The sequence below is a fragment of the Melanerpes formicivorus genome, unplaced genomic scaffold, assembly GCF_026170545.1.
Source record: "Melanerpes formicivorus ecotype bairdi unplaced genomic scaffold, bMelFor1.0.p_v2 SCAF_31, whole genome shotgun sequence".
In the NCBI taxonomy this organism is placed as follows: Eukaryota; Metazoa; Chordata; class Aves; order Piciformes; family Picidae; genus Melanerpes; species Melanerpes formicivorus.
The window spans coordinates 8,349,017-8,374,393 of NW_027142383.1; the positions used below are offsets into that span (position 1 = coordinate 8,349,017).

The window sequence follows — 25,377 nt, forward strand, 5'->3', positions numbered from 1 at the left end:
CCCCCGCAGCACCTCCCCAGTCACCCGAGCCCCGCAGCGCCTCACGCGGCCGGCTCCCATTGGCTACCTCAGAACACCAGCGCCGGCGCCACCAATGGGCGGTGGCCACGGCGTGGAACACGCTGGGTGTGGGCGGAGCGAGCAGCGTCTTAGCGGCGGCGGCGAAGAAGGGGGCGGCAGTCATGGGTGTGCGTGCTGCTAGCCGTCTGTGGTGGGGTAGGAGCTGCGTGCCGCGGGGAGGTCCTGGGAGGGGGTCCCTGAGCTGGGGCTGGGTTTGCAGGTGCCCGCTTGGGGAGGGCTAGGTCTAGTGCTCGGGACTGTGCGGGCTGCTCTCCGGGGACGCTGGCGGCGTGGACTGGGGGGCAGCGCCTGCAGCCGCATTTCGGCCCCTACGGTCCGAGCCGTTTTCCGTTTCCGGCTCCTCCGTGTTTACTGGAGCGCGGGTGAACGGTCTAAAGACGCCAGCAGCCGCAGTAAAAGCTAACCCCCCGTTGTTTGTTCTTCCTTCTAATAAAATCCCGTCGTGCTTTTGTGAGGCGGCGACGTTTCGCTTGCCTGGCTGCCCTGGCCTGCGATCCAGTGCCGTAGGGGCATCGAGAGTAGTGACTGGAGACAAATGAGAACCCAGGGGGAATTGTGCTCTCCCTCCCATGCCCGCCGGGGCTCGGTGCTGAATCAGTCGGTGACGCCGCTGGGCAGTTGCTTCCCGACCGCTTTAGAGGAGCGCCGGCGCTGCGCGGAGCTCCGCACGTGGCCGGGACGGGAGAGCTGTGCTGCAGGAGTGGGCATTCCGAGGAGGAATTTCACAGAGCAGTCGTCATCCCGTAGACAATATCCCCCCCTCCCCCGGTTTTCCAAGTTACAACTGATTGTAACTACTGGTAGCAGCATGGGGTTGTCTTAATGGATTTGACAGCACGCTTATGTCATTTGCTTACATTAAGAACAACTTTAGAGATCAGATTATAGGAGATTTTTTTTAATTATTTTTTTTTTAGCCTTCATATCAGGACAGATTTGCATTTTCCTGGCTTAGATGCTTGTAGGAAATTAATTTGCCTAAGTTGAATTTAACCCTGAATATTTCACAAATTACACTACTAGCTCATGAGTCATAGTTTAAAAAAACCCCACCCAAAAGCAGTGATAGGTGCCTAGGTGTGTTTCACCAGGTGCTTGCTCTGGAATTCTCTTTAGCAGGTGTATTTGCATAAGCTAGAACTTGTCTGTCTGAAGTGACAGAAACGGCTGCGTGAACCCTGTTTGACTTCTGTGTCCTGCCAGGGACCTCTCTAGGTCAGATTACACTGACTCCAGTTTAATGGTCTTGTTCCATCTAGAGGAAGGCTTCTGTTGTGCAAGTGATTTTAAGGTTCAGGTAGTGTCTTCCATGCTTATTTTCTTACCCTACCAAGTGGCAGCTGCCACTGTGGGTCATGATCATGCTGTGACAGCACAGCCACAGGTCACCTTGGAAGACAGTTGATCAGGGCTGATGAAGTGCTGCTTGTGTGTAAGCATCCTGAAGGGAGAGAGCCAGTGTAATGACATCAGTCTGGTACTGGGAACTGACTAGGATCACCCCCAAACCAAAGAGGTTGTATCCTAGGACTAGAAGAAGCTATGTAGAGGGGGATGCTGGGCTGCAGTGTGATAGTTCAGTCCTGATCTCTGGCCTGAGAGGTGTGATTTCTGTCAGTTTCTCTTGCCTTCAGAACAGAAGCAATGCAGCTGGCTTTCCTTGAGTGAGACCAGTAAGGCACAGATGATTCTGTGCAGTCTGTGTGCAGTGTGCTGTGGAGTTTCCACATCACTGATCTGTACCTTTCTCTCATGTTCAATCTTGAGACAGAATGTGCAGCTTCCTATGCAGTTAACCACCTAGGACAAAGCTGCTTTTTTTTTTTTCTTTTTTTTTTTTTTTTCTACTTTTGAATTTTGTGTCCAAGCTCTTACTTCCCCCCCAGTCTTTGGTGGATTAAAGAAAGTCTTTTGCTGTGTGGATTTTGCTGAGAGAGATGCTTGTCAATTTTTATCAAGCAATCTCTCGATCTCTCTGTCTAGGTAGAAGCAAGGATGACAAGGTTTTGAATGCAAACTCTCAAGCAGTAATTAGATCCAGAAGTGGCCACAAGTATGAAGTCTTTCTTAAGACAAAGCAATCTCCTTGTGTATTTTCATGATCCATTTTTGGATAAGCATTCTAAGAGTGCTTGAGCTGGTCACCAGAGAGGTTGAAGTGTTCTCCAGTCTGTTGCTAGAGAGATGAATCAATGGTGGGCTAATATCTTCTTGAGCAAGAATGAAGTTGCTCCTTATTTACACTACCAGTGCATCAAGTGCTGGTCCTAAAAGCAGTGTAACTGTACTAAAACAAGTTGTGATGGTCCTGCATGATGTGATCCAGAGAAAGATGGGTCTGAGCACCTGCTGTGCAGGTGTGGACAATAGGTTTAGGAGTTTCTATGAGAAAGAACTGAAAGGAAATGTAGCTGGTTGTGGAGATCTGTGGCAGTACTGCTGCTCTGCTACTCCAGTAGTAGTTCACAGAAGCAGTGCTGATGGGATCCTCTCTGGAGAACCACAATGGGAGTGGTATAACTCCATCTGGCTTTAGGCACTGAGAAGGTATTACCTGATTCTGTGGAATTGTAACTTGAGTGAGGAGGGGGAGCATATATCTTGCCTCAGCTGCTTTGTTTTCCTGGTCAAAAGGAAATATCTTTCCTGTTTGGTTTCATTTTATTTTACTTTTCTTGATGATTTGCAGGGAGTTAGGAGAGGGTCTAGCCATGGCAACAGGAGAATCATGTTCTGTAGGGATGCTGATTGGTTTGCTGTTTGTTCTAGGTGCAGTGACCTGCATGTTGTTCCTGGCAGTTAAGGCTTTGTATTCAGCCAGCGATGACGTGATCAAGCTGACGCCAACTAACTTCAACAGGGAGGTCCTCCAGAGTGAGAGCCTGTGGCTGGTGGAGTTCTACGTTCCGTGGTAAGGGTTACAGCTGTGCACTTGCTTGCTCTTGTCGTGAAGGAGCTGCTGATCAGTCCAGGGTTTCACTCAGTTGTTGGCATGAGAGTTGTTGATTTGAAAGCCTCATGACTAACTGTAGTTAGGATTCCTGCTCTAAACATCCTCTTGAGGGAATAATGAAGGAATTGGTTTCAAGTTGGCCAATACTTGAGTTGGCAACTACAAAACCTTTTACAGCGTTTTGCTGCTTAAATTTTTCTGCTGAAACCGCTATGAAGAATGACTGATCAAAGTGCAATAGGTAGGTGAGCAGGTCCCTCCCTTCTGTCTCTGGGTAGGGTACCCGATTTTGATGTGAGAGCACAGATTTTCACAGAATTCACAGGGGGAATTTCCAGTTTCCATTGAAAGACACTGGCTTCGTACAGCTTAATTTAGCACATCTGTCTCCCCCCTTGCTCATGTCCAAAGCGTGGAGTCTGTTCCATGTACATTCTGGTGATGTATATTCCATCTTTGCACAAATTCTCTTACTGCCTTCCAAAGCTCCATGTTCTGGAGAAAGGGGCCTTTCATTTCAAAAGCCTTACTCTGCCTGGATTAGGGGAAAGTTTACTGTGCCTCTCCTAGTGTTGCTGCAGCTTTCTGGGCAACAGGAAGCTTTATGGAGCAATGGCAATCAAGTATAGAACAGGGACAGTAAATTGGCAGCTCCTCTTTCCCTGCAGGCTTGTGATGCTGTCATTATACAGTAGTTGCCAGTCAGCTGTTGGTCTTTTCCCCCAGACACCTCCAGGAAATGCTGTGCTAGCAAATCCTGGTAGTCAAGAAGTTACCTCTGGAATAATTTTTTCAGACCTCATCACTGGTCTGCTCTAGCTTGCCATGACCAGACAAGTTTGCAAATAGGGATTTTGGTGCTCATTTCCCTCTTTGTGAGGGAAGACAGATAGCTGTTGAGATGTGTGCAGTGTGTATCTGTGTGCACTTAAATAATTGTCCCGGGTTGAGGGCAATGCCTCAGCCTTCTCCCTGCCCTGTGAGTGAAGGGGGGGAAAAAAAGGAGGGGGGGGGGGGGGGAATAAAAAAAAATAAAAAAAAAAAAAAAAAGGAAAACCACAGCTGGATTAGCAAAGGAAATGCGCTGTATTTACAAGCGGGGCTGCAGGATATATATATACACACAATTTACAGTCTTTACAATATATACAGAGAAATATACAACAAAGTAATACAGGAACGAAATTCCCTCCTCTGCTGAGGAGGGTTCCCCCCCCCCCCGTACCCCCCTTTTCTCCCCTTTTTCCCCAAAGAGGTTTAGAAAGAGAGGAAAAGAGCAATTGTTAATTAAAGCAGAATATGTTAGTAGAGGCCTTATCTGTCCAAGGTCAGTCTGGCCGAAAGTCCAGAAGCTGTAAGCTGCGAAAGGAGGGGGAAAAAGTGCAAGACTGACTCGAGTCTCTCTGTGAATAAAAATTTAAGGCAGCACTCTGCCACTCCACCAATGAAATTAGTTTAGACCTGTTGTTTGTTTATAAAACATTCGGCCATGGTGTCCCTTTCTTAAAGGCATAGCCTCAAACGGTCACAGTCCATCCCTTCTAAACAATTTCATTGGCTGTTTATATTGTCCATCCAATCCAAGACGATATTTACAGTTCGTGAGTAAAGTTCATAGTCCATTTCGGCTATCCTCAGATGTAGATGATTCAAAAGTCCAAGAAAATCAGAAAATGAGAAAAATGGAAAGCAGTTCATTTCTTTGCCGATGAAGTGAAGAAAAGGGAAACGGATTCTCAGGGTCTCTTAGTTGACTCAGGGTTCGTACACTGTAGATTCCTTGTTGATTCTTCCTTTGGATGCGATGCAGCTGCACAACCGTTTGAAATTAAATTCTTTCAGCTAAAGTTAAATTTCATTGTGCAATTCACTGAATTTCACCATTCTCTTGCATTACCCAATAAGTGTGACCCGGACCTTCAGCTGAAACCACCCCTCGGACAGGTTTAGCCTCTCCTGAGAGCAAAAATACCCAAACAGTTTTACCTAACAGATTCTTTTCTCTAACAACAGGAACTCTATCACCTTCTACTTTCCGTAGCAAATCTGAATGTGCAGGTCCAGCTCGGTTCACTGAACCTCTACTATTTATCAGTCAGGTTGCTTGTGCTAAATGTTTTTCCCAGTTCTTCAAAGATCCACCCCCCATGGCTTTAAGAGTGGTCTTCAACAACCCGTTGTAGCGTTCAATCTTCCCTGAAGCTGGTGCATAGTAGGGAATATGAAATATCCTCTCAATACCGTGCTCTTTTGCTGTGGTGGGGTGGAAGGGTAAGGCCAAGAAGCCTCCTCCCTTCCCCCTGGTAAGGTAAATGGGAAAAAATAATTGAAGGGAAAGGAAAAAAAAACTCACAAGCTGAATTAGCAAGGCAGTGGAGCTATATTTACAAAGCAGTGTAGGATTTGCAGGGGAATATTTACAAATTTACAATATCTACAATATATACAAAGATATACAACAGAGTAACACAGAAATGAGAGTAACCCCCCTCGGCAGAGGGGGTTCCCCACCTCCGCTCTCCCCTCTCTTCCCCCCTTTCCCCAGAATGGGATAGAAAGAGAAAGAAAAGAGAGGAAAAAAAATGTTAGAAGCAGTTCGTGTTAATTGGGAGGGAGTTAATACCGGCTTTTATCTGGTCTTCAAGGCCGAGGCCTTGGCAGAAAGCCGAGCAGAGAAAGAGAGCTGCTGCACCGTGGAGAGGCGGAAGCAAGACTGATAGAAAAGTCCTGGAAATGCTCAGTTCACTCCCAGTTCAGAAGGTGCTTCCTCCCACTTCACCAATGAAATAGTTTAGATTATTCTTTCCGTTTACCAACTTCCGTCCACCATATTCCCTTTCTTAAGGGGGCAACGTCAACCGGCCACATTTGCCCAGTTCTTTGCAAGGTTGTTCATGAAATGAGTTCCGTTGTCTGACTCAATTCTCTCTGGAGTTCCGTGTCTCCACAGGATCTGTCTCTCCAGACAGAGAATGGTGTTGCGTGCAGTTGCATGTGGAACTGGATAAGTTTCCAACCATCCAGTGTTTGCCTCTACCATAGTAAGCATGTATTGCGTACCTGAACGAGAACGTGGTAGAGTGATGTAGTCAATCTGCCAACCTTCACCACACTTGTACTTGGACCATCTGTCACCATACCACAAGGGCTTAAGTCGTTTTGCCTGCTTAATAGCAGCACAAATATCACAGTCATGGATGACTTGTGTGATAGCATCCATGGAAATGTCCATGGATCTGTCACGAGCCCATTGGTATGTTGCATCTCTGCCTTGATGTCCTGACGGATCATGAGCCCTCCGAGCTAAGAATATCTCACCTCGGTATTTCCAGTCGAGATCAAGATTAGAGTCCATGTCTACTTGAGAAACTCTTGCAGCTAGATCTGCCTAATGGTTGTGTTGCTGTTCCTCAGTACCTTTGCTCTTAGGAATGTGAGCATCGATGTGTCTCGCTTTCACTGGAATTCTCTCGATTCGATCAGCAATGTCCTGCTACAGTTCAGCTGCCCAAATGGGTTTTCCTTTCCTCTGCCAACCATTCATTTTCCAGTTCTTTAGCTAACCCCATAGAGCATTGGCTACCATCCATGAGTTGGTGTAGAGATAAAGCTTTGGCCATCTCTAACATTCAGTAACGTCGAGAGCTTATAGTTTCATAGTTTCATTCAGGGTTGGAAGGGACCACAAGGATCATCTAGTTCCAACCCCCCTGCCATGGGCAGGGACACCCTACACTAGATCAGGCTGGCCAGAGTCTCATCCAGCCTGCTCTTAAACACCCCCAGGGACAGGGCCTCAACCACCTCCCTGGACAACCCACTCCAGGGTCTCACCACTCTCATGGTGAAGAACCTCCTCCTCACATCCAGCTTGAATCTCCCCACCTCTAGCTTCATTCCATTCCCCCTAGTCCTATCACTACCTGAGATCCTGAGAAGTCCTTCCCCAGCCTTCCTGTAGGCCCCCTTCAGATACTGGAAGGCCACAATGAGGTCACCTCGGAGCCTTCTCTTCTGCAGACTGAACAGCCCCAAGTCCTTCAGTCTGTCCTCATAGGAGAGGTGCTCCAGCCTTCTGATCATCCTTGTGGCCCTTCTCTGGACACCTTCCAGCACCTCCACATCCCTCTTGTAATAGGGGCTCCAGAACTGGACACAGTACTCCAGGTGGGGTCTCACCAGGGCTGAGTAGAGGGGGAGGATCACCTCCCTCGACCTGCTAGCCACACTTCTTCTGATGCAGCCCAGGATCTGATTGGCTTTGCGGGCTGCAAGTGCACATTGAGAGCTCATGTTGAGCTTTTTGTCCACCAGCACCCCCAAGTCTCTCTCCTCAGGGCTACTTTCCAGCCAGTCACTGCCCAGCCTGGATTTGTGCCTGGGATTGCCTCGACCCAGATGCAGGACCCTGCACTTGCTCTTATTGAACTTCATGAGGTTGGCTTGTGCCCACCTCTCCAGCCTGTCAAGGTCCCTCTGGATGGCCTCCCTTCCCTCCAGCGTGTCTGCTGCACCACACAGCTTGGTGTCATCAGCAAACTTGCTGAGGGTGCACTCAATGCCACTGTCCATGTCCCCCACAAAGATGTTGAACAAGACAGGTCCCAGGACTGATCCCTGAGGGACTCCGCTTGTCACTGGCCTCCACTTGGACATGGAGCCATTGACAGCCACTCTTTGGGTGCGGCCATCAAGCCAGTTCCTTATCCATCTAGTGGTCCACCCATCAAACCCATGTGTCACCAGTTTGGAGACCAGGATGTGGTGCGGGACAGTGTCGAAGGCTTTGCTCAGGTCCAGGTAAATGACATCAGTTGCTCGCCCCTCATCTATTAATTTTGTCACCTGCTCATAGAAGGCCACCAGGTTGGTCAGGCAGGATTTGCCCTTGGCAAAGCCATGCTGACTGTTCCCAATCACCTCTTCAGTATTCTTTTGAGCGAGTAGTGACTCCAGGAGGATCTGCTCCATGATCTTTCCAGGCACAGAGGTGAGACTGACTGGCCTGTAGTTCCCTGGTTCCTCCTTATTACCCTTTTTGAAGATGGGGGCAATGTTTCCCCTTTTCCAGTCTGTGGGGACTTCCCCAGACTGCCATGACTTTTGAAATATAATAGAGAGGGGTTTAGCAACCTCATCTGCCAGTTCTCTCAGTACCCGTGGGTGTATCCCGTCGGGTCCCATGGACTTGAACACTTTCAGGTTCTTCAGGTGATCACGAACCTGATCTGCACTTACAATGGGCAGTTCTTCCTCCCCGTCCCTGGCTTTGACTTCCATAACATCAGGAGTGTGGCTAGAGGCCCTTGCAGTGAAGACTGAGGTAAAGAAGTTATTAAGTACCTCAGCCTTTTCCTCATCACTTGTGACCATGTCACCATTTTCCTTTCTGAGGGGGCCCACACCTTCCCTAGTCGTCTTCTTCCCATTAATATACCTGTAGAAGTTCTTAGTGTTCCCTTTAATCTCCCTGGCTAGATTCAATTCAAACTCTGCTTTGGCTTTCCTAACCAGGACTCTTGCTGCTCGGGCAGCTTCCTTATATTCCCCCTGTTCTACCTGTCCTTCTCTCCACTTCCTGTAGAGTTTCCTTTTAAGTAATAGTGTGTCCAGTAGCTCCTTGCCCATCCAGGCAGGCCTCCTAGCATTCTTACCTGCTTTTCTCTTTGTTGGTATACAGAGCTCCTGGACACAGAGGAGGTGGTCCTTGAATACTGACCAGCTGTCCTGGGTCCCTCTTCCCTCCAGGGCTTTGTCCCATGACACTTTGGCTAGCAGATCCCTGAAGCGATCAAAATCTGCACGCCTAAAGTCTAGGGTTGTGAGCTTGGAATACTTCCTCCTGATTGCCCTGAGGATATTAAATTCAACTGCTTCATGGTCACTGCAGCCAAGGCCGTCTCTGAGCCTCACATTGCTTACCAGCCCTTCCCTGTTGGTGAGAACAAGGTCCAGCATAGCACCATTTCTTGTTGGTTCCTCTACCATTTGGAGGAGGAAGTTGTCTTCTATGCAGTCCAGGAACATCCTGGATTGCTGGTGCCTTGCTGTGTTGTCCCTCCAGCAGATGTCCGGGTGGTTGAAATCACCCATGAGGACCAGGGCTTGTGACCTGTAAGCCGCTTCTATTTGCCTATGGAGGGCCTCATCTGCTTGGATCTGCTGGTCAGGTGGCCTGTAGGAGACCCCCACAGTAATATCTCCTTCCCCTGTCCTGCCTTTAATTTTAACCCATACACTCTCAACTAGCTCATCATCCCTCCCCAGTTGGAGCTCCACTGATTCCAACTGGCTATTGACATAGAGGGCAACACCTCCTCCTCTCCATCCCTCCATATCCTTCCTAAAGAGTTTATACCCATCTATGCCTACATTCCAGTCATGGGATTCATCCCACCAAGTTTCAGTAACAGCCACTATGTCGTGGCATCCCAGCAGCACAGTGGCCCTTAACTCATCCTGTTTGTTGCCCAAGCTGTGCGCATTCGCATAGAAGCACTTCAGCTGGGCTGGCCCTGTCCTCCTCTTGTGCCAAATCCCCTTGGTTTCCACAGAATGTCCTGGTGGATCATTCGTGGCCTGCCTCAGGGCAGCAAGCTGAGAGCCCTTACCAGCTCTCCTTCTCTCTACTGCTGGTGAGCTGCCCCTCTGTTTGTCACCAGCCAGCAGGAGACTATTAACCCCTTCCCCCTTCAAATCTAGTTTAAAGCCCTATCAATGAGCCCTGCCAATTCCTGCCCCAGGATTCTTATCCCCCTCTGGGACAAGTGTGTCCCATGAGTTGTTTTCAGCTCAGGTGCCTTGAAAACCAATCCATGATTGTGGAACCCAAAGCCCTGTCGATGGCACCAGCCCCTAAGCCATGAATTGATCTGTCAGCCCTTCCTCAGTGTGTCCTCATCCATTGCTGACGTTAGAGGGATGGCAGAGAACACGACTTGAGCCCCTGATCCCTTTAGCAGTTGCCCTAAGGTTCTGAAGTCTTTTTTAATAGATTGTGAACCTCAACTCCAGAAACCAAGAGGTCGTCCACGTGTCTCACCTGGGGCTTTTTGCCACAAGCACCAGGTTGGACCATTGTCACTTGCAGCCGTGTACAAAATGTTCTTAATGTCTGGACCATCTCGGACAGGTCCCAGACCCATTGCTTGAACTACCTCTTGCTTTATCTGGTCAAAAGCTGCTTGTTGTTCAGGTCCCCAGTGGACATTGTTTCTCTTTCGAGTCACATCATACAGAGGTTTCACAATCTGACTGTATCCAGGAATGTGCAGTCTCCGAAGTTCCACTATCCCCAAGAAACGTAGGGTCTCTTGCTTGTTTGTGGGATTTGCCATGGTAGAGTCTCTATTTACCACATCCACTGGAATGTTTCGGCGTCCATCCTGCCACCGGACTCCCAGAAACTGAATTTCTGTGGTAGGTCCTTTCACCTTGTCTCGCTTGATGGCAAAACCTGCATCCAGAAGAATGTCAATGATTTTGTTACCTTTCTCGAAGACTTCCTCAGCAGTTTTACCCCAGACGATGATATCATCGGTGAACTGGATGTGTTCTGGAGCACCGTCTTTCTCCAGAGCATCGTGGATTACTGCGTGACAGATGCTTGAGCTGTGGATCCAGCCCATTGGCAATCTGTTGAAAGTGTACTGGATTCCTCTCCAGGTGAAAGCAAACTGAGGCCTGCATTCCTCTGCTATGGGAATAGAGAAAAATGCATTAGCAATGTCTATGGTAGCATACCATTTGGCCTCTTTGGATTCCAGCTCATACTGAAGTTCCATCATGTCTGGTACTGCTGCACTCATAGGTGGCGTTACTTCATTTAGGGCTCAGTAATCGACTGTCAGACGCCAGTCTCCATTCTGCTTCCGCACAGGCCACACTGGACTGTTGAAAGGGGAATGAGTTTTGCTGACGACTTTCTGACTCTCCAACTGACGAATCAGATTCTGAATGGGCAACAAAGAGTCACGGTTGGGTTCTGTATTGTCTGTGATGCACAGTCTGAGAAGCAACCGGCAATTTAATGTCCGGTATCTAATGTTGTCCCACAACTGCAGATTCATCAGAAAGCTCAGGTCTAGCAGACAGCTTTAGTTTTTGTCCTTCGATTTCTACAGAAGCTACTCCAAAAGCCCATTTGTAACCTCTAGGGTCTTTGAAATGCCCTTCTCTCAGAAAATCAATTCCCAAAATACAAGGTGCATCAGTTCCGGTCACAACTGTATGCTTCCCCTATTGCTTACCAGTTAAATTTATATTAACCTCTACCTTACTTAACTCTTGAGACCCACCAGTGACTCCCAGAATAGTTATAGACTCTGATCCCTGATAATTTGATGGTATTATGGTGCACTGAGCTCCTGTGTCAACCAAGGCCCTGTACTTCCGAAATTGTGAAGTGCCAGGCCACTGGATGTACACATCCCAATAGATTCTATTATCTCTGTTATCCCTGTTCTCCCCCTGGCGGGAGGCAGGGCACCCCTAGTTATGGGGAACATGCCCACATGTGCATTGCGCACAGTGTGCAGTGTTATAACTGGAGCCACTGTTGGAGCTACTAGAGTTGTTCTGGGGAACTGTGGAAGTAACAGCTACCCTTCTGGTATTGCTACCTCGGGTTCTGCCACTTTGCAATTCCCCCAGTCTCCTGAAAAGATTAGAAGTTGGTTGGCCATCCCACTGGTTCATGTTCTCACCAAACTGATCACGCAGAGTTATCCAAATAGTCCTACGTGACTATTTGGACTGGTGGTCCGTTTTGATTTGATCTGTTTTGGAATGACCTCCTTGGAGGATGTGTATTCCTCACAGATGAAACTTGTACCCACCTGGAGGGAGAATTGAAATTATCCCTTTGTGTCAATTGGGATATGGAATTTTTAAATTCACCCTTCAACTCTGTTATGCAATTCTGTATATCTCCAGACATAGTTTTAATGGCCGATACCAGAGAACCACGTGTCATGCTATCCTCCAATTGTCTCATTTGATCACTGAATTGGCCAACCGTAGGAGAAGCTCTACCATAATTTCTTGACAATTCTGCTTGCCAGAATGGTTGCATAATTAGAAGGATCAAGTTTGATGATCTTTTTAGCAAGACCAATACCCACAGGAATGTCATCAGGATTCATAGTTTCATGTTCACCATAGAGTATCTCTCTAACAGCAAATTCTCTCAAGTGCTTAATTCCCTCATCTATGGTAGTCCAGGGTTTAGGATTCCATGGGAGAACATCTCAGGAAGGGTATCTCTGCGCAACCGCCATTAAAAGGCGTATCCAAAGATTAACCTTACCGAGAACCTTGCCTAGATGTCTATCTATTCCGTTATCCCTCGAGAGAGTTCCTAACTGAGCTGCTGACTTGTCTCCAACTGTTAGAGCTGGAGCACCTGTATCATAACACCTACTAAGCCAAGCTAGAATTGGCTCCTTATCTGCTCTGGTATAATCTTTACAGACACTTTGTAATTCTTCCCTTGGTGAGGAACAGTCTGAAATGTCATCTGTCTCTTCCTCAACTTGTTGTCCAAATAATCCTGCTGCCACTATCTCAAGGATCTCTTTAAGCTGAGAACCTCCACTGCCAGCCTCTGTCCTAGCTGCATCTCTCTCCTGTTTTGCTCCCACTAACTCAGCTAGATCTTTAAAACAAATCTTCTCTTCCTCCTCAGCAAGATCTTTTCTAGTAGAGGGTCCCTCACCAGGATCAGTCTCCTGCTCTTCTTCTCCCTTAGCCCCTGGATCAGCTTCTACCCCTGGCAGCTTGCCAGAATCAGCGGCAAAACTGTTCAGAGCAGCTTTTCCAATTAACTTTTTAGCTTTCTTTTTAACTGACACAGATTCTCCACACTCCTCATCACTACATGTCTCTGGGACTGACCCAAAGCCATGCTGCTTTCTCTTTGATCTAGTTTTAATAACAGAACACGCTCTGGATACCTTCCTCTCCCGATGCCAAGAATAGAGCGAATACACATTAGTTATCACCAGCAGCAGGATTACACACATAAAATAAATCACCTTTGGGTCCTAGCCATCGCGTAGTCTTTCTCCTTCTGGGATCTTGAACTCTTTTATCTCAATCAGGAGAGTGCTAGAGGTCACATTCCTGTATCTCGCTGGCCAGAAGAAATTAATGCAGCATGCATAAAGAAGTTTGACTTGATAGATACGCCACAAATAAATTGTCTGTGTCAAATATTTACTCAGGTAATCCAGAATCAAACCCAAACAATATCTGTAGACCAGAGCCCCAACAATTGAAAAGAAAATGCGCTCCAAGATCCACAGCACCTTCATGTTTTGTTAATCCACCTATACAGCAATCAATCAATAAAGCAATAAAGAAATAAATCAAGCTAATTATCTGCCCCATGTTGGGCGCCAAGAAAAAATGTCCCGGGTTGAGGGGAAGGCCTCAGCTTTCTCCCCCCCCGTGAGTGAAGGGGAAAAAAAAAATGAAAGAAAACCACAGCTGGATTAGCAAAGGAAATGTGCTGTATTTACAAGCGGGGCTGCAGGATATTCGTATATATATACACACACACAATTTACAGTGTTTACAGTATATACACAGAAATATACAGGAAAGTAATACAGAAATGAAATTCCCTCCTCTGCTGAGGAGGGTCCCCCCCCCGTACCCCCCTTTTTCCCCAAAGAGGGTTAGAAAGAGAGGAAAAGAGCAATTGTTAATTAAAGCAGAATATGTTAGTAGAGACCTTATCTGTCCAAGGTCAGTCTGGCTGAAAGCCCAGAAGCTGTAAGCTGCGAAAGGAGGGGGGAAAAAGCGCAAGACTGACCGGAGTCTCTCTGGGAATCAAAACTTAAGGCAGCGCTCTGCCACTCCACCAATGAAATTAGTTTAAACCTGTCCTTTGTTTATAAAACATTCAGCCATGGTGTCCCTTTCTTAAAGGCATAGCCTCAAACGGTCACAATAATGCATGTGGACATTTCTTCAGAAGCCTGAGTGGTGATGTGAAATCGTGGCAGAGCTTTTTCCCCTCTTCACGAGTCAATCTTAAGTCTCCTGCGGTTTGCCCTAAGCAGCTGTTCTGTATTTGCAAACCCAGAGCCTGCTCTGTGTTGTGTGATAGTTGTCAGGTCTGAATGACAATTACTGGTTTGTTGTGTTTGCTTTTTTTTCTTCTAAAAGGTGTGGTCATTGTCAGAGGCTAACCCCTGAGTGGAAGAAGGCAGCAACAGCATTAAAAGTAAGTTTAATCTTTCAAATGTGTTTGTGGCAGTGGTTTGTCATCTGGCATAGCAACTTGGAGGTAGGGTTTGGTCCTCAAAATCATACCACTTTAGTCGTACTTGCACAGCCAGAGAAGTGGTCAGCCAGAAGTGCTTAAGGCCAGGATTTTTGTGGGGTTTTTCAATTGGTGGTTGTTCTTTTATTTTACCAGAAGCCATTGAATTTTAGAGGAAGGAGTTGAGTTTTGTCCATGTGAATTCCCACTACTGTTTTCCAGGGCTGCTTTTAGCGGTACCAGAAGACATTACAATCTAGGCATCCTCCAAAATAGTGTGTTTCTCTGTTCTTCCTCACCAAACAAAAAAGAAAGCCCACTTGAAAACCAAAACAAACAATCAACCCCCCATAAAGAAATAAACAATGCCCAACACTACTCCTACCACCCCCAAAAAACAACAAACCCAAACTACTAGAGGTTCAGTTTGTCACAATACAAAAAGAAATGGACATTTGCTGTTGCTTTTGGGAGAATAGCATTGTTCTTATGGTGACAGTTCTCTCAGCCTCCCAATAACTCTCCACCATACGCAGAGTATAAAATGTGTTAAATTGCTGTAGAAAACTTATATTTTGTTTTCTCTTCCACAGGGTGTAGTGAAAGTGGGTGCAGTAGATGCAGATAAACATCAGTCCTTGGGTGGACAGTATGGAGTCAGAGGGTTTCCAACTATCAAGATATTTGGAGCCAACAAAAACAAAGCAGAGGATTATCAAGGTGAATGTGATGCTCTTTCATGGTTGCATAGCTAAAAAACTCTCTGCTCAATACTGATGGTTGCTGTCAATGCTGTCTTGTGTGGTAATCCCTTCCTGTCTGGTGGTCGTGGTAACTGAGATATGTGGGTGGGACTTGTTCCACCAAATTAGTGTGGGATGGGAGGCCCCCTTCCAATCTGTAGTTGGTGGTGGCAGGCAGGCAGCTCCAAAGAATTATTCTTTCCTTCCTGTCAGACTGAGCACTCGCCAGTCTCCAGCCATCAAATAAGGTGGGTGCTTTACAAGTGGAATAGAGCAATCTGCTCATCACATTTAAGCCAGTGATGTCCCACCACTAGTATCGTATCTGTCATAGCTCAGTCCTGCTTTTCCTGACAAATCCTTAGAGTGAGGGGGTGTTTCTAATGGAGTCATTAATAGCTCCTTTTGCTGCATTGCAGGTGGCAGGACCAGCGATGCCATTGTTGATGCTGCTCTGAGTGCTCTCTGGTCCCTAGTGAAAGATCGTCTTAGTGGCAGGAGTGGAGGATACAGTTCTGGGAAGCAGGTATTTGAGGAACTGCGTGCTTGTTTTCAGCTGGACACTCTCCTTGACAAGAGATGGGAGCTTGTGCTCCTCTCTTGGTTCACAGAATAGTTAAAGTTAGAAGGCGTCTCTGCAGGTTGTCTAGTTCAGCCCCCCTGCCCAGTGCAGGGTCATCTACAGCAGACTGCTTGAGGCTGTCCCCCATCAAGTTATGAATATCTCCAAGAACTGAGACTCCAGACGAACTATACTCTTTGGGCAAACTGTTGGAGTGTTTGATCAGCCTCACAGTAGAAAAGTGTTCTCTTTTGTTTAAATTAAATTCCTGTATTTCAGCTTATGCCCTTTCTGTCCTGACACTGGCCCTTGCAAAGAGTCTGTGTGTTCTTTATTCCCCTCCACTTGAGTATACATGGGTAAGATCCATGCTGAGCCTTCTCTCTTTTCAACAGAGCAATCCCAGGTTTTCAGTTTCTCATCATATGTCAGATATTCAGAGTCCTTCATCAGCTTTGATCCTTGGCTGGGCTTGCTCCATGGTGTGCCTGCTTCTTATACTGGGGAGGCCTGAGCTAGGCACAGCACCCCAGGTGTTTCTTACAGGGCTGAGCAGATGAAAGATAGCCTCTCCAGACTGTCTGGCAGCTCTCTGTCTAGTGCAGTTCAGGAGGCTGTTTGCTTTGACACATGGATGCAGTGCTGGCTCACATTCAGTTTTTCCACCAGGACCCCCAGCTTCCTCTCTCAAAAGCTCCTTTCCAGCAAGTCAAGTCCTCAGCATGTACTGGTCCATGGAGTTGTTCTTCCTCACATGCATCAAGGACCCCTTTAGCCCCATTCTCCATCTGGTTGAGGTACCATTGCCAGTCTAAGCTAGATGGAGGAGTTTGTTTTAATTTGGTAGTGTTCTGAAACTGGCTTGTGGGATTTCTCCCTGAAGGTAAACTGAAAAGCTTCTGTCTTGTACTGCTGTTTCTGTGTGGGGCAAGTACACACCAGCATCTTCAGGAGAGCTGAGTGGGCTGTACCCTGCAGTGTGTGCTGCACTCGTGTTTGTTTTGCCTGTAAGTCTGGGCACACTGGAGTGAGGGGGGCTGGAGAAGGTTTTTGTTCTTGGACAGGTGAGAGCCTGAAGAACTGGAGAAGTTTCCCAGAGCCTGTTAGTCAGTTTAACCTGCCTGTCTGCTGCTTCACAGTGCTGTGGTGGCAGTGTTGTGGCAGTCCTAACGTGGGAGAGTTGTATGGCCTGACACTGCCTGCTTTGCATCTCGCTCAAACAAAGGCCATTTGGCACGATGTGACATGCAGGAGGTGCCTTGTGTGGGAAACCAGTTCCTGTTCCTGCTGTTAGGGTGGGTTTATGTCTTGCAGAGCCGAGACAGCGGAGGCGGAGGTAAGAGGGATGTGATTGAGCTGACCGATGACAGCTTCGACAAGAACGTCATCAACAGCGACGATGTGTGGATGGTGGAGTTCTATGCCCCGTGGTGTGGGCACTGCAAAAAGTAAATGAGGCTTTTCTGTGATAGTTGGATTCCCATTAGTGCTCCCTTGTGTGTGATACCCTTAATCCCCTAGAAGAGATCTTGTATCTCTGGTGCAGCAGAAGTGTTCTAACAAAAGTGCCTCTCCTTCTTCTGCTCACAGCACCCTGCTGCTGCTCTTGCTGCACTCCTCCTTAGCAGTAGAGCACCCAGTTACCAGTGGAAAAAAGATCCAGAAGTTGTATTAACCTGATTCCTTCAGGTGCAGAACTTCACTTTCCTTTGGAATAACCCTCCCAGCTGGCACGCTCTGCAGAGGCTTTGTGTTTTGTCCGGAGTGCCTTTTTCCCTGGAACGTGCTCTGTAATGCTGAGAATGTGGTATGCTTTTGCTAGCTCTCAGAATGCTCAGAGCACTGGTGCTGTCTTTCAGCCTCGAGCCAGAATGGGCAGCTGCTGCCACTGAGGTGAAGGAACAAACAAAGGGAAAAGTGAAGCTGGCTGCAGTAGATACAACAGTCAACCAGATGCTGGCAGGCCGATACGGGGTGAGTGTGCTTCTGCAGTGCCTACAGCTTGCTTTCCATCCCCGGTAGGTCAGGTTTTCTTTCAGTGCTCGCTGATCCTGTTCCTTTATCTGGTGCCACTTAAATGTTTTGTGCTAAAAGTAATGTTAAGTGATGTTGTTGTTTCCACAACTAGTTTGTTCCTGAATGTCAGTAGTAATATAGACAAGTGGAGTGAGAGGAAAGGAGCAAAATGCAGATGTTGCTGATGAAAAAGGATATTTATGTCCATAAGATCTTTCACAGCTGCATCTGATATGTGGGGGCTCTCCTTTCAGGCACCTTGTTTGGCTGTGGATCTCCAGAACCCCAGCAGGTACCCATATGTCCTGAAGCTGGTTACCGGTGATCGCTGGCAGTGTTTGCTGTCCAGACTGGCTGTGTTCTGCACGTGGAGGGAACTGATTATTCATTTTTAATGCAGTGCAGGGAACTTACTGAGTGCTGCTTAGTTCCCCTGTGAGATGGCAGTTGGCAGGATCCCTGAACAAGTTTTACTAGCAGCATAGCAGAGGGAGCTTAAGGGCCCCTTGCTGCTGTGTAGGGGGTACAGTGCTGTCCCTCCACAGACAAAGGGGACAACTATCTGATAGTATGGCGTCCTCATGATACTTCAGCCTGCAGTGCTTGGTGTGCCTAGAGGTGAAACCTGAGCAGTGTTTCGGCGTGCGTTAAACTTGGTTTGTGTTTCTGCGTGTGCGGGAAGCTACAAAATTGTTCCAATGCAGTTAGAACACGCTGTGAGACCTCACCCCTGCAGATGTTAAATCCCCTCCCTTTCTTTCAATCTCGAGCACATCAGAGTAGCAGGTAACCTTCACCATAAATACTTGGATTTATTTGAGCTGATGGCTTAAATCTGTCTTGCAGATCCATGGATTTCCTACCATTAAAATCTTCCAGAAAGGAGAAGACCCTGTTGATTATGACGGTGGCAGAACTCGGTCTGATATCATTGCTCGTGCTCTGGACCTGTTCTCTGATAATGCACCACCCCCCGAGCTCCTGGAGGTACCTCTGCATTGCTCTCTCAAATTGCTTTTCCATCATGTCCTTTGCAGCAGTTCTCACACAACTGTAACTGTAGATAAGACAGGCTGGGTGTGTTGCCTGTGCACTGGTGTGCCACAGAAAGTCGAGCACAGACGCTTGGATCATCAGCTTTCTGTTGCTTCATTTTGTTCTGTAAACCAGTTGTTGGCTGAAAGCACGTCAGAGGTGATACAGTGAAGGCACTGACAGGATTGTACCGGGGAGTCTGAATGCTCTTTTGTAAAAGTGCAAAGCTTGGATTCTGTGTCCCATGGGGTTTTTTTGAAGAGGGCAGGGTTTCGTTGTTTGTAAGCTGTCTGTTAGGAGATGTGTGATGACCTCTCTTGTGTGCTGTCCAAAAAAGTCCACCCTCTGTATGGCGACTTCTAGTTTCAGATTGAAGTTGATAGATTCAAAATGGTCATCGTTTGTCTCCAGTGGGGTACATGAAAGACAACCCATTGGTGTAGAGGAAGGAAAAACAATAAACCAAACAACCAAGCCCAACCCCCTAAAAAAACCAAACTATGCCACCCTGGTACTGTTAATCAACTTACAGAGATGTTTTTCAATGGTGTTCACTTAATCCTTGTCACCCTCTTGCCAGGTCTACTGTCGGTGTGCTTTATGATGTATATAATGGCAGCAAATGTATATCACTCATGTATGTATATTGGAGCTGCGTGCTTAGAAGTGTTTTTTTACTAGTAGGGGTGCACAGTCGAAGCCTGGAGACAACTGCTGTAGATAAAGGGGTTGATTCCTTGTTTTTTAAGGTAGATCACACAAAACTGGTATTGCTGTTAAAAGCGGATGAAGCGTCCTGCCCATCAGTGAGTGCGGCAGCCTGCTGGCTTTCCTTACCCTAGCAGTGCTGTGAGTGAAGCCTGCAGGCATGTCTGTAAGTCTGGGGGTGCCATTTCCAGCCCTGGCCCAAGGACAGTGATTGAGCACTGACTGACCTCTTGCAGTGCTCTCTGTGAGCTCTGTTCCTTACTTTCCTGCTTCTGCAAACCTCCACAGATGGCTTTGTGGACTTTCTGTGATTAGCTTTGTGTTGGGGGACCAGTGGAATAGGAGAGGCTTGTAAGCTTTTGCGTCAAGTTGTTTCAGTGTTTCCTACCTTGTAGCGTGGAATTAACGGGCTGCTGGAGGGAAGTGCCATCACTACTGGGTAGCCAAGCCTTGCTCTCACTGGCTTTCTGCTGTATTCTCCTAGATAATTAATGAAGATGTTCTGAAGAGCACTTGTGATGCTCATCAGCTCTGCATCATTTCTGTTCTGCCTCATATTCTTGACACAGGTAAGCATACAAGCAAGCAGTCCGCTGTAAAGCGTGTACCTGTGGTTTTGAACTTGTTGAAATTCTGTCTATCAAACAGGAGCTTCAGGGAGGAATTCTTACCTGGATGTCATGTTAAAAATGGCTGAAAAATACAAAAAGAAAATGTGGGGGTAAGTGTCCTTGTAGACTGGTTGTCATGGAAAAGATGTGAGCATGTGTAGAGAGCAGGTTAGGTAATTTGTGTGGCAGCAGTTCACCTGCAGACATGAGGGATTGCCTATCTGGGTGTTTCACTAACTGCAGTGGGGGAGGGGGATGCTGGGGCTTCAGAATAAACTGAGGGGTGTTTCTTTTAATCCACCTGTCAAATCCTGCATTTACAAGTGACATTCAAGCACTAATGAGAGCAGATTAAGTATCTTCTGTCTTTTGCTGGTGGCTGTGTCTGCCACTATCACTGTTGAATTCTTTGACAAAATAACTAAAAATTGCACTTGATTGACAAAGTTTCATGCTCTCGAAGAGGCAGGCCAGCATGTTTTGCCTTTCTCCTCCTCTCAAGTGGAGGTTAGTGTGACCGTTTGAGGCTGTGCCTTTAAGAAGAGGGACATTGTGACTGAATGTTTTATAAACAAAGGACAGGTCTAATCTAATTTCATTGGTGGAGTGGCAGAGTGCTGCCTTAAGTTTTGATTCCCAGAGAGACTCAGGGCAGTCTCGCACTTTTTTCCCCCCTCCTTTCGCAGCTTACAGCTTCTGGGCTTTCGGCCAGACTGACCTTGGAACCGATAACCGCAAGGCCTGTACTAAACTTACTAACACATTTGCTCTAATTATAACTGCTTTTAATTAACAATTATTCCTTCTTTCTAACCCTCTCTGGGGAAAAGGGGGAGAGAAGGGGGTACAGGGGGGAAAACCCTTCCTCCTGGTGGGGGAGGGGAATCTCATTCCTGTGTTACTTTGTTGTATATTTCTGTATATATATTGTAAATACTGTAAATTGTGTATATATTCCCCTGCATATCCTAAACTGCTTTGTAATTATAGCACATTCTCTTGCTCATCCGGCTGTGCTTAGCTGTGTTTTTTTTCCCTTTACTTACAGGGGGGGGAGAAGCCTGAGGCCTTCCCCTCAACCCTCCACATTTTTTTTTTTTTTTTTTTCTTGGCTTCCCAACGTACGGCAGATAATTAGCTTGATTTATTGCTTTATAGCTGGATTAGCAAAACATGAAGGTGCAATTTATTTGTGGTTTATGTATCGGGTCAGACTCCGGTATGGAAGATGTGTGGATTTCTTCTGGCCAGCGAGATACAGGAATGTGACCTCTAGCATTCTCCCGATTGAGATAAAGGAGTTTAAGATCCCAGTAGGAGAAAGGGTAACTTTAAGTGATGGCTGGGATCCGAAGGTGATCTATTTGATGTGTGTAAATCTGCTGCTGGTGATGGTGATTGCATATTTGCTGTTTTCTTTGCGTTGGGAGAGGGAGGTATCGAGAGCGTATTTTGTTATTAAAACTAGATCAGTTAGGATCTCTGGAACTTCTCTAGGAAGTGAACTGACTGCTGTGGAAAGGGGATCCAAAGGCTTGAAAGCCTGAGGGAAAATGCTGAAGTTAGATGATTCTGGAGGTTCCTCAAAGGGACTTGCAAAGCATTAGAGGAACTGACACCTGACCAGTGAGGAACTAATACTGAGTGAAATCCTGGTCTTGCGGTCTTTGGCCAGAAATCCTCTTCAGTGGGATTTGGGCAGTACTTTGTCATGCTTAGATAGCTGACTTGAGCCAGTTTAAACTTTGTCTAATACAGGCTACAGTGTAGAAATTTTTTCATTTGTAACATAGTTCTGTGCCTGGACCCCTTCATGGCCGTCCTACTGCAGCTTCCTGTGGCTGTGAACTTGAGGCTAGTCTAGAGGTGCCATTGAGGGACTTTTTTTTTTTTTTTTTTTTTTTTTTTTTTTTTTAGAATAAAAAAAAAGAATAACCTTTATTAGAATAAACCAAACCAGGCTGGAAGAGACCTTCAAGATCATCGTGCCCAACCCATCAACCAATCCAACCCACCCAAACAGCTAACCCATGGCACCAAGTACCCCATCAAGTCTCCTCCTGAACACCTTCAATGACCTTCAATTTTCTTCTGTTACATGGTTGAAAATTGGAACCCTTTCCCTGCTGACTTCAGTAAAAGTTGACACTTTCAAGGGCAATTCAGAGCCCATCCTGAACTCTGCAGATCTGCAAGATACAGAGTGACTGCAGTGTCTATCCTAATTATTAATTTTCTGTTTTATCTTCTCCTCAAGGTGGTTGTGGACAGAAGCAGGTGCTCAGTCAGATCTTGAGAGCTCTTTGGGGATTGGAGGCTTTGGGTATCCAGCAATGGCAGCTGTTAATGCTCGGAAGATGAAATTTGCCCTTCTGAAAGGATCATTCAGTGATCAAGGCATTAATGAATTTCTCAGGTATGAAATCTTTTAAGTGATTTAAATTTTTCTGGAACTGGGGCTGTGACTCTTCAGACCAAAATCTCTTCTGGATCAGATGAGATTTACACAGTTCAAAGAATTAAGACAATAGGCTCTCACTGGAATAAGGGAATGATTTCAGTCGGGATTGCATCTAATAAATAAAGCAATCTATTGGTTTGTGGTAGGCAGAATTAAGAAGCTGGCCTTGTAGACTTAAATGGTTATTTTAGCACAACTTCTGAAAACAATTTGAAAACAGAAGTGAGCTTTGGTGTTGAAAAGTATTTTGGTTCTCTTAACCCAAACAAGCAGTGTGGGCACACACTGTGTGGGCACAGTGTGGGCGATTTAGGCTGGAGGTTAGGAGGAAGTTCTACACAGAGAGAGTGATTGCCCATTGGAATGGGCTGCCTGGGGAGGTGGTGGAGTCACTATCATTGGAGGTGTTTAGGAGGAGACTTGATAGGGTGCTTGGTTGCATGGTTTAGTTGATTAGGTGGGTTGGGTGATAGGTTGGACGCGATGATCTTGAAGGTCTCTTCCAACCTGGTGTGGTCTGGTCTGGTCTATTCTATTCTATTTCTATTTTATTCACAGCTGCTGCAGCTGGCTGTGAAATCGGTGCCCTGCGTGAGGCTTTTGTAACCTAGCAGGCAGCCTCAGCACTGCTGGCCAAAAGGAAAGGAACTGGCACCGAGAAGAGCATAAAAATTGTAGCCTCCACCTAGGGAGGAGTGTGTTTGTTCATTTTATTTGCCTCTGATACAGTGCAAGGGATTATCATGTCAGGCTGTTAGTGTTGAGCTTTTTGAGCAAAGCTAGCTGACAGTGGAGTGTCACAAAGCAGAAGCTATTACCTCCTACCTCTTGTAACCCCTGGAGGCTTCCTCTCCACAGCAGTTCACTGGTGACTAGAAGTAACAGTTGCAGGGGGCCTCTGAAATTGCATTATAAACTCCCCTTGGAGTTGCTTTAACTGATAAACAGCAGTGTTAAAGGGGCTGTGTTCATCCACGACTGCTGCAGTGCTGAAGTGTGAAGTGGGGTAACTTGCACAGCTGGTCTGTTTGGATCCAGTTATGACTTTGCAGTGTTGCTTGAAGAGCCCTATCACTTTCTGCTTATCACTTGGAAAAGCTTTTGCTTCCAGAGAGTTTAGATTGCTTCAAGAAATGAGATCTCAGAGTTAGCTTCCTTTTGGCTGAAGCAGGCACTGTTCCAGGTGAATGGAGACTGGAGAAATGTCTTACATTTAACTTTTTTTTTTTTTTTATTGGTTGGTTTGTTTCTTTTCTCAGGGAACTATCTGTTGGTCGTGGCTCTACAGCACCAGTGGGGGGTGGAGCTTTCCCTAAAATTCATTCAGTTGAACCTTGGGATGGCAAAGATGGTGAGGTAAGAGGTGCTCCATCTCTAGAAGTCCTGATGATCTGCTAGGTTCAGAAATGACTGGACAGAATAGCTAAGAACTGTTCAGGTGAAAAGTTGTGTGGCAAGTTCTGGTCATGTTTTACCACCATCTAAATCCTGCCACTGGACCAAACACTGCTCACCTGATGTTGTAGCCAGGTACTGCCTGGCTGTTAGGATGTGATCTGAAAGCTGAATTTCTTGAGGCTGGACCTTTGCTGAGTGAGGGTGGTGGTAGTTGCATGTATTCAAGAGCTGAAAGGAGGCTTTACTTCTGCAATATGCTGACCTTGCCATCTTCATGCCAGAAAGTGTATAAGGTAAAGCCTGTGTAATAAATAACACAGGGATTCAGACTGTTCTTAGGGTTCAGCATTGCTCTAAAAACCCAGTTACTACAATCCTTTGATCTGTTTCAGATGGAATGAAAACATAAAATATTGGAAGTAGTTTTGTTACATAGTTGATCTGCATTTGCCTCTATATCTGGAATGTAGAAAACAACCTTCCAGTCTAAATTCTGATCTGTTGTACTTCATACACTTCGAGTTTTTGCCAAAGAGCTGACAGGAGAGAGCTTTACTTCCAGGATCGAGTCATCTTCTTTCCTAGTCAGTGGTGACCCCGGTGTTCAGTTGTTCCAAGCACGTGCTTAAAACCTTCCCTCTCCACAGCTTCCTGTCGAAGATGACATTGATCTCAGTGATGTGGATTTGGATGACTGGGATAAAGATGAGCTGTGATGTCTTCAGGAAACTTCTTTTCTTGGGAGAGTTTGTGCAGCAGTTTGCAGCCTGGCTCACAATCAGATGGGTATTCCAGTGGCCTTTTCATGGAGAAATAGCAGCTGGCACACCGTGCTGTTTGATGCACTGCAGCAGTGAGAACTGTACACATCTCAAGAAAACATTGCAGAAATTCTATGAATTGTCATAACCAGTAAACTTGATTGTATTCTGTGTAACAAATACTTTGGGGACAACATGGATATTTTTTTGGAACATCTGGGGGTTCGTTTTGTTGGTGGTGTGCCGAGTGTTACTGGAAGCTGTTAGTGTAACCAATTCTGAATACAATTTTTTTTTTTTTTAAATGGAGGTGGAACTTTGTCAGCATCTGTTTGAATTAAAGAATAAAACAATATTTTTGACACACACTCACACACTGTTAGTCTTGTACGGAGAAACAAAGGTGAAGGTGATAAAAGCTATCCTGGTTTGGATGACTCTTCAACTAGACTAGAGAGACTGGTGCAGAGGGAAGTCCTAGCCCACTCCCTTCTGTGAGTGACCTTGGTCTGGCTTAAAGCCTGGTCAGACAATCTGAGCTGAAATGCTCTGTAGTCTTCCTTTAACTGTTCCTTCTCAGGGCCTTGCTCTGTGCCAGATCGTTAATTCAATGGAAGTGCAGCTGCTGCTGCATCGGGAGGTGCTGTTGGTCTTTTCCCCAGGATTAGTTGATGAAGCTGATGCCCATTTTAGGGTGTGAGGATGTCCAGGTGCTAGCAGAAAAACACCATGGTGCTGTCTCCAGCAAGTGGGGTAACATTTCTTCACTTCCCATCTGG

The 25,377-nt window shown here is 46.4% G+C and overlaps 1 protein-coding gene across 1 annotated transcript; it reads left to right on the top strand.

The window, feature by feature from the left end:
- The first annotated feature begins 136 nt into the window (after window positions 1–136).
- PDIA6 (protein disulfide isomerase family A member 6) lies at window positions 137–24,966 on the top strand. The gene is made up of 13 exons (XM_068155314.1): window positions 137–216; window positions 2,851–2,992; window positions 14,207–14,264; window positions 14,897–15,023; window positions 15,466–15,572; window positions 16,923–17,056; window positions 17,468–17,582; window positions 18,471–18,611; window positions 19,852–19,936; window positions 20,016–20,088; window positions 22,236–22,394; window positions 23,699–23,795; window positions 24,485–24,966. Exons 1-13 carry the CDS (start codon window positions 183–185, stop codon window positions 24,551–24,553), a joined length of 1,341 nt encoding a protein of 446 aa, XP_068011415.1. The 5' UTR covers window positions 137–182; the 3' UTR covers window positions 24,554–24,966.
- The last annotated feature ends 411 nt before the right edge of the window (window positions 24,967–25,377 follow it).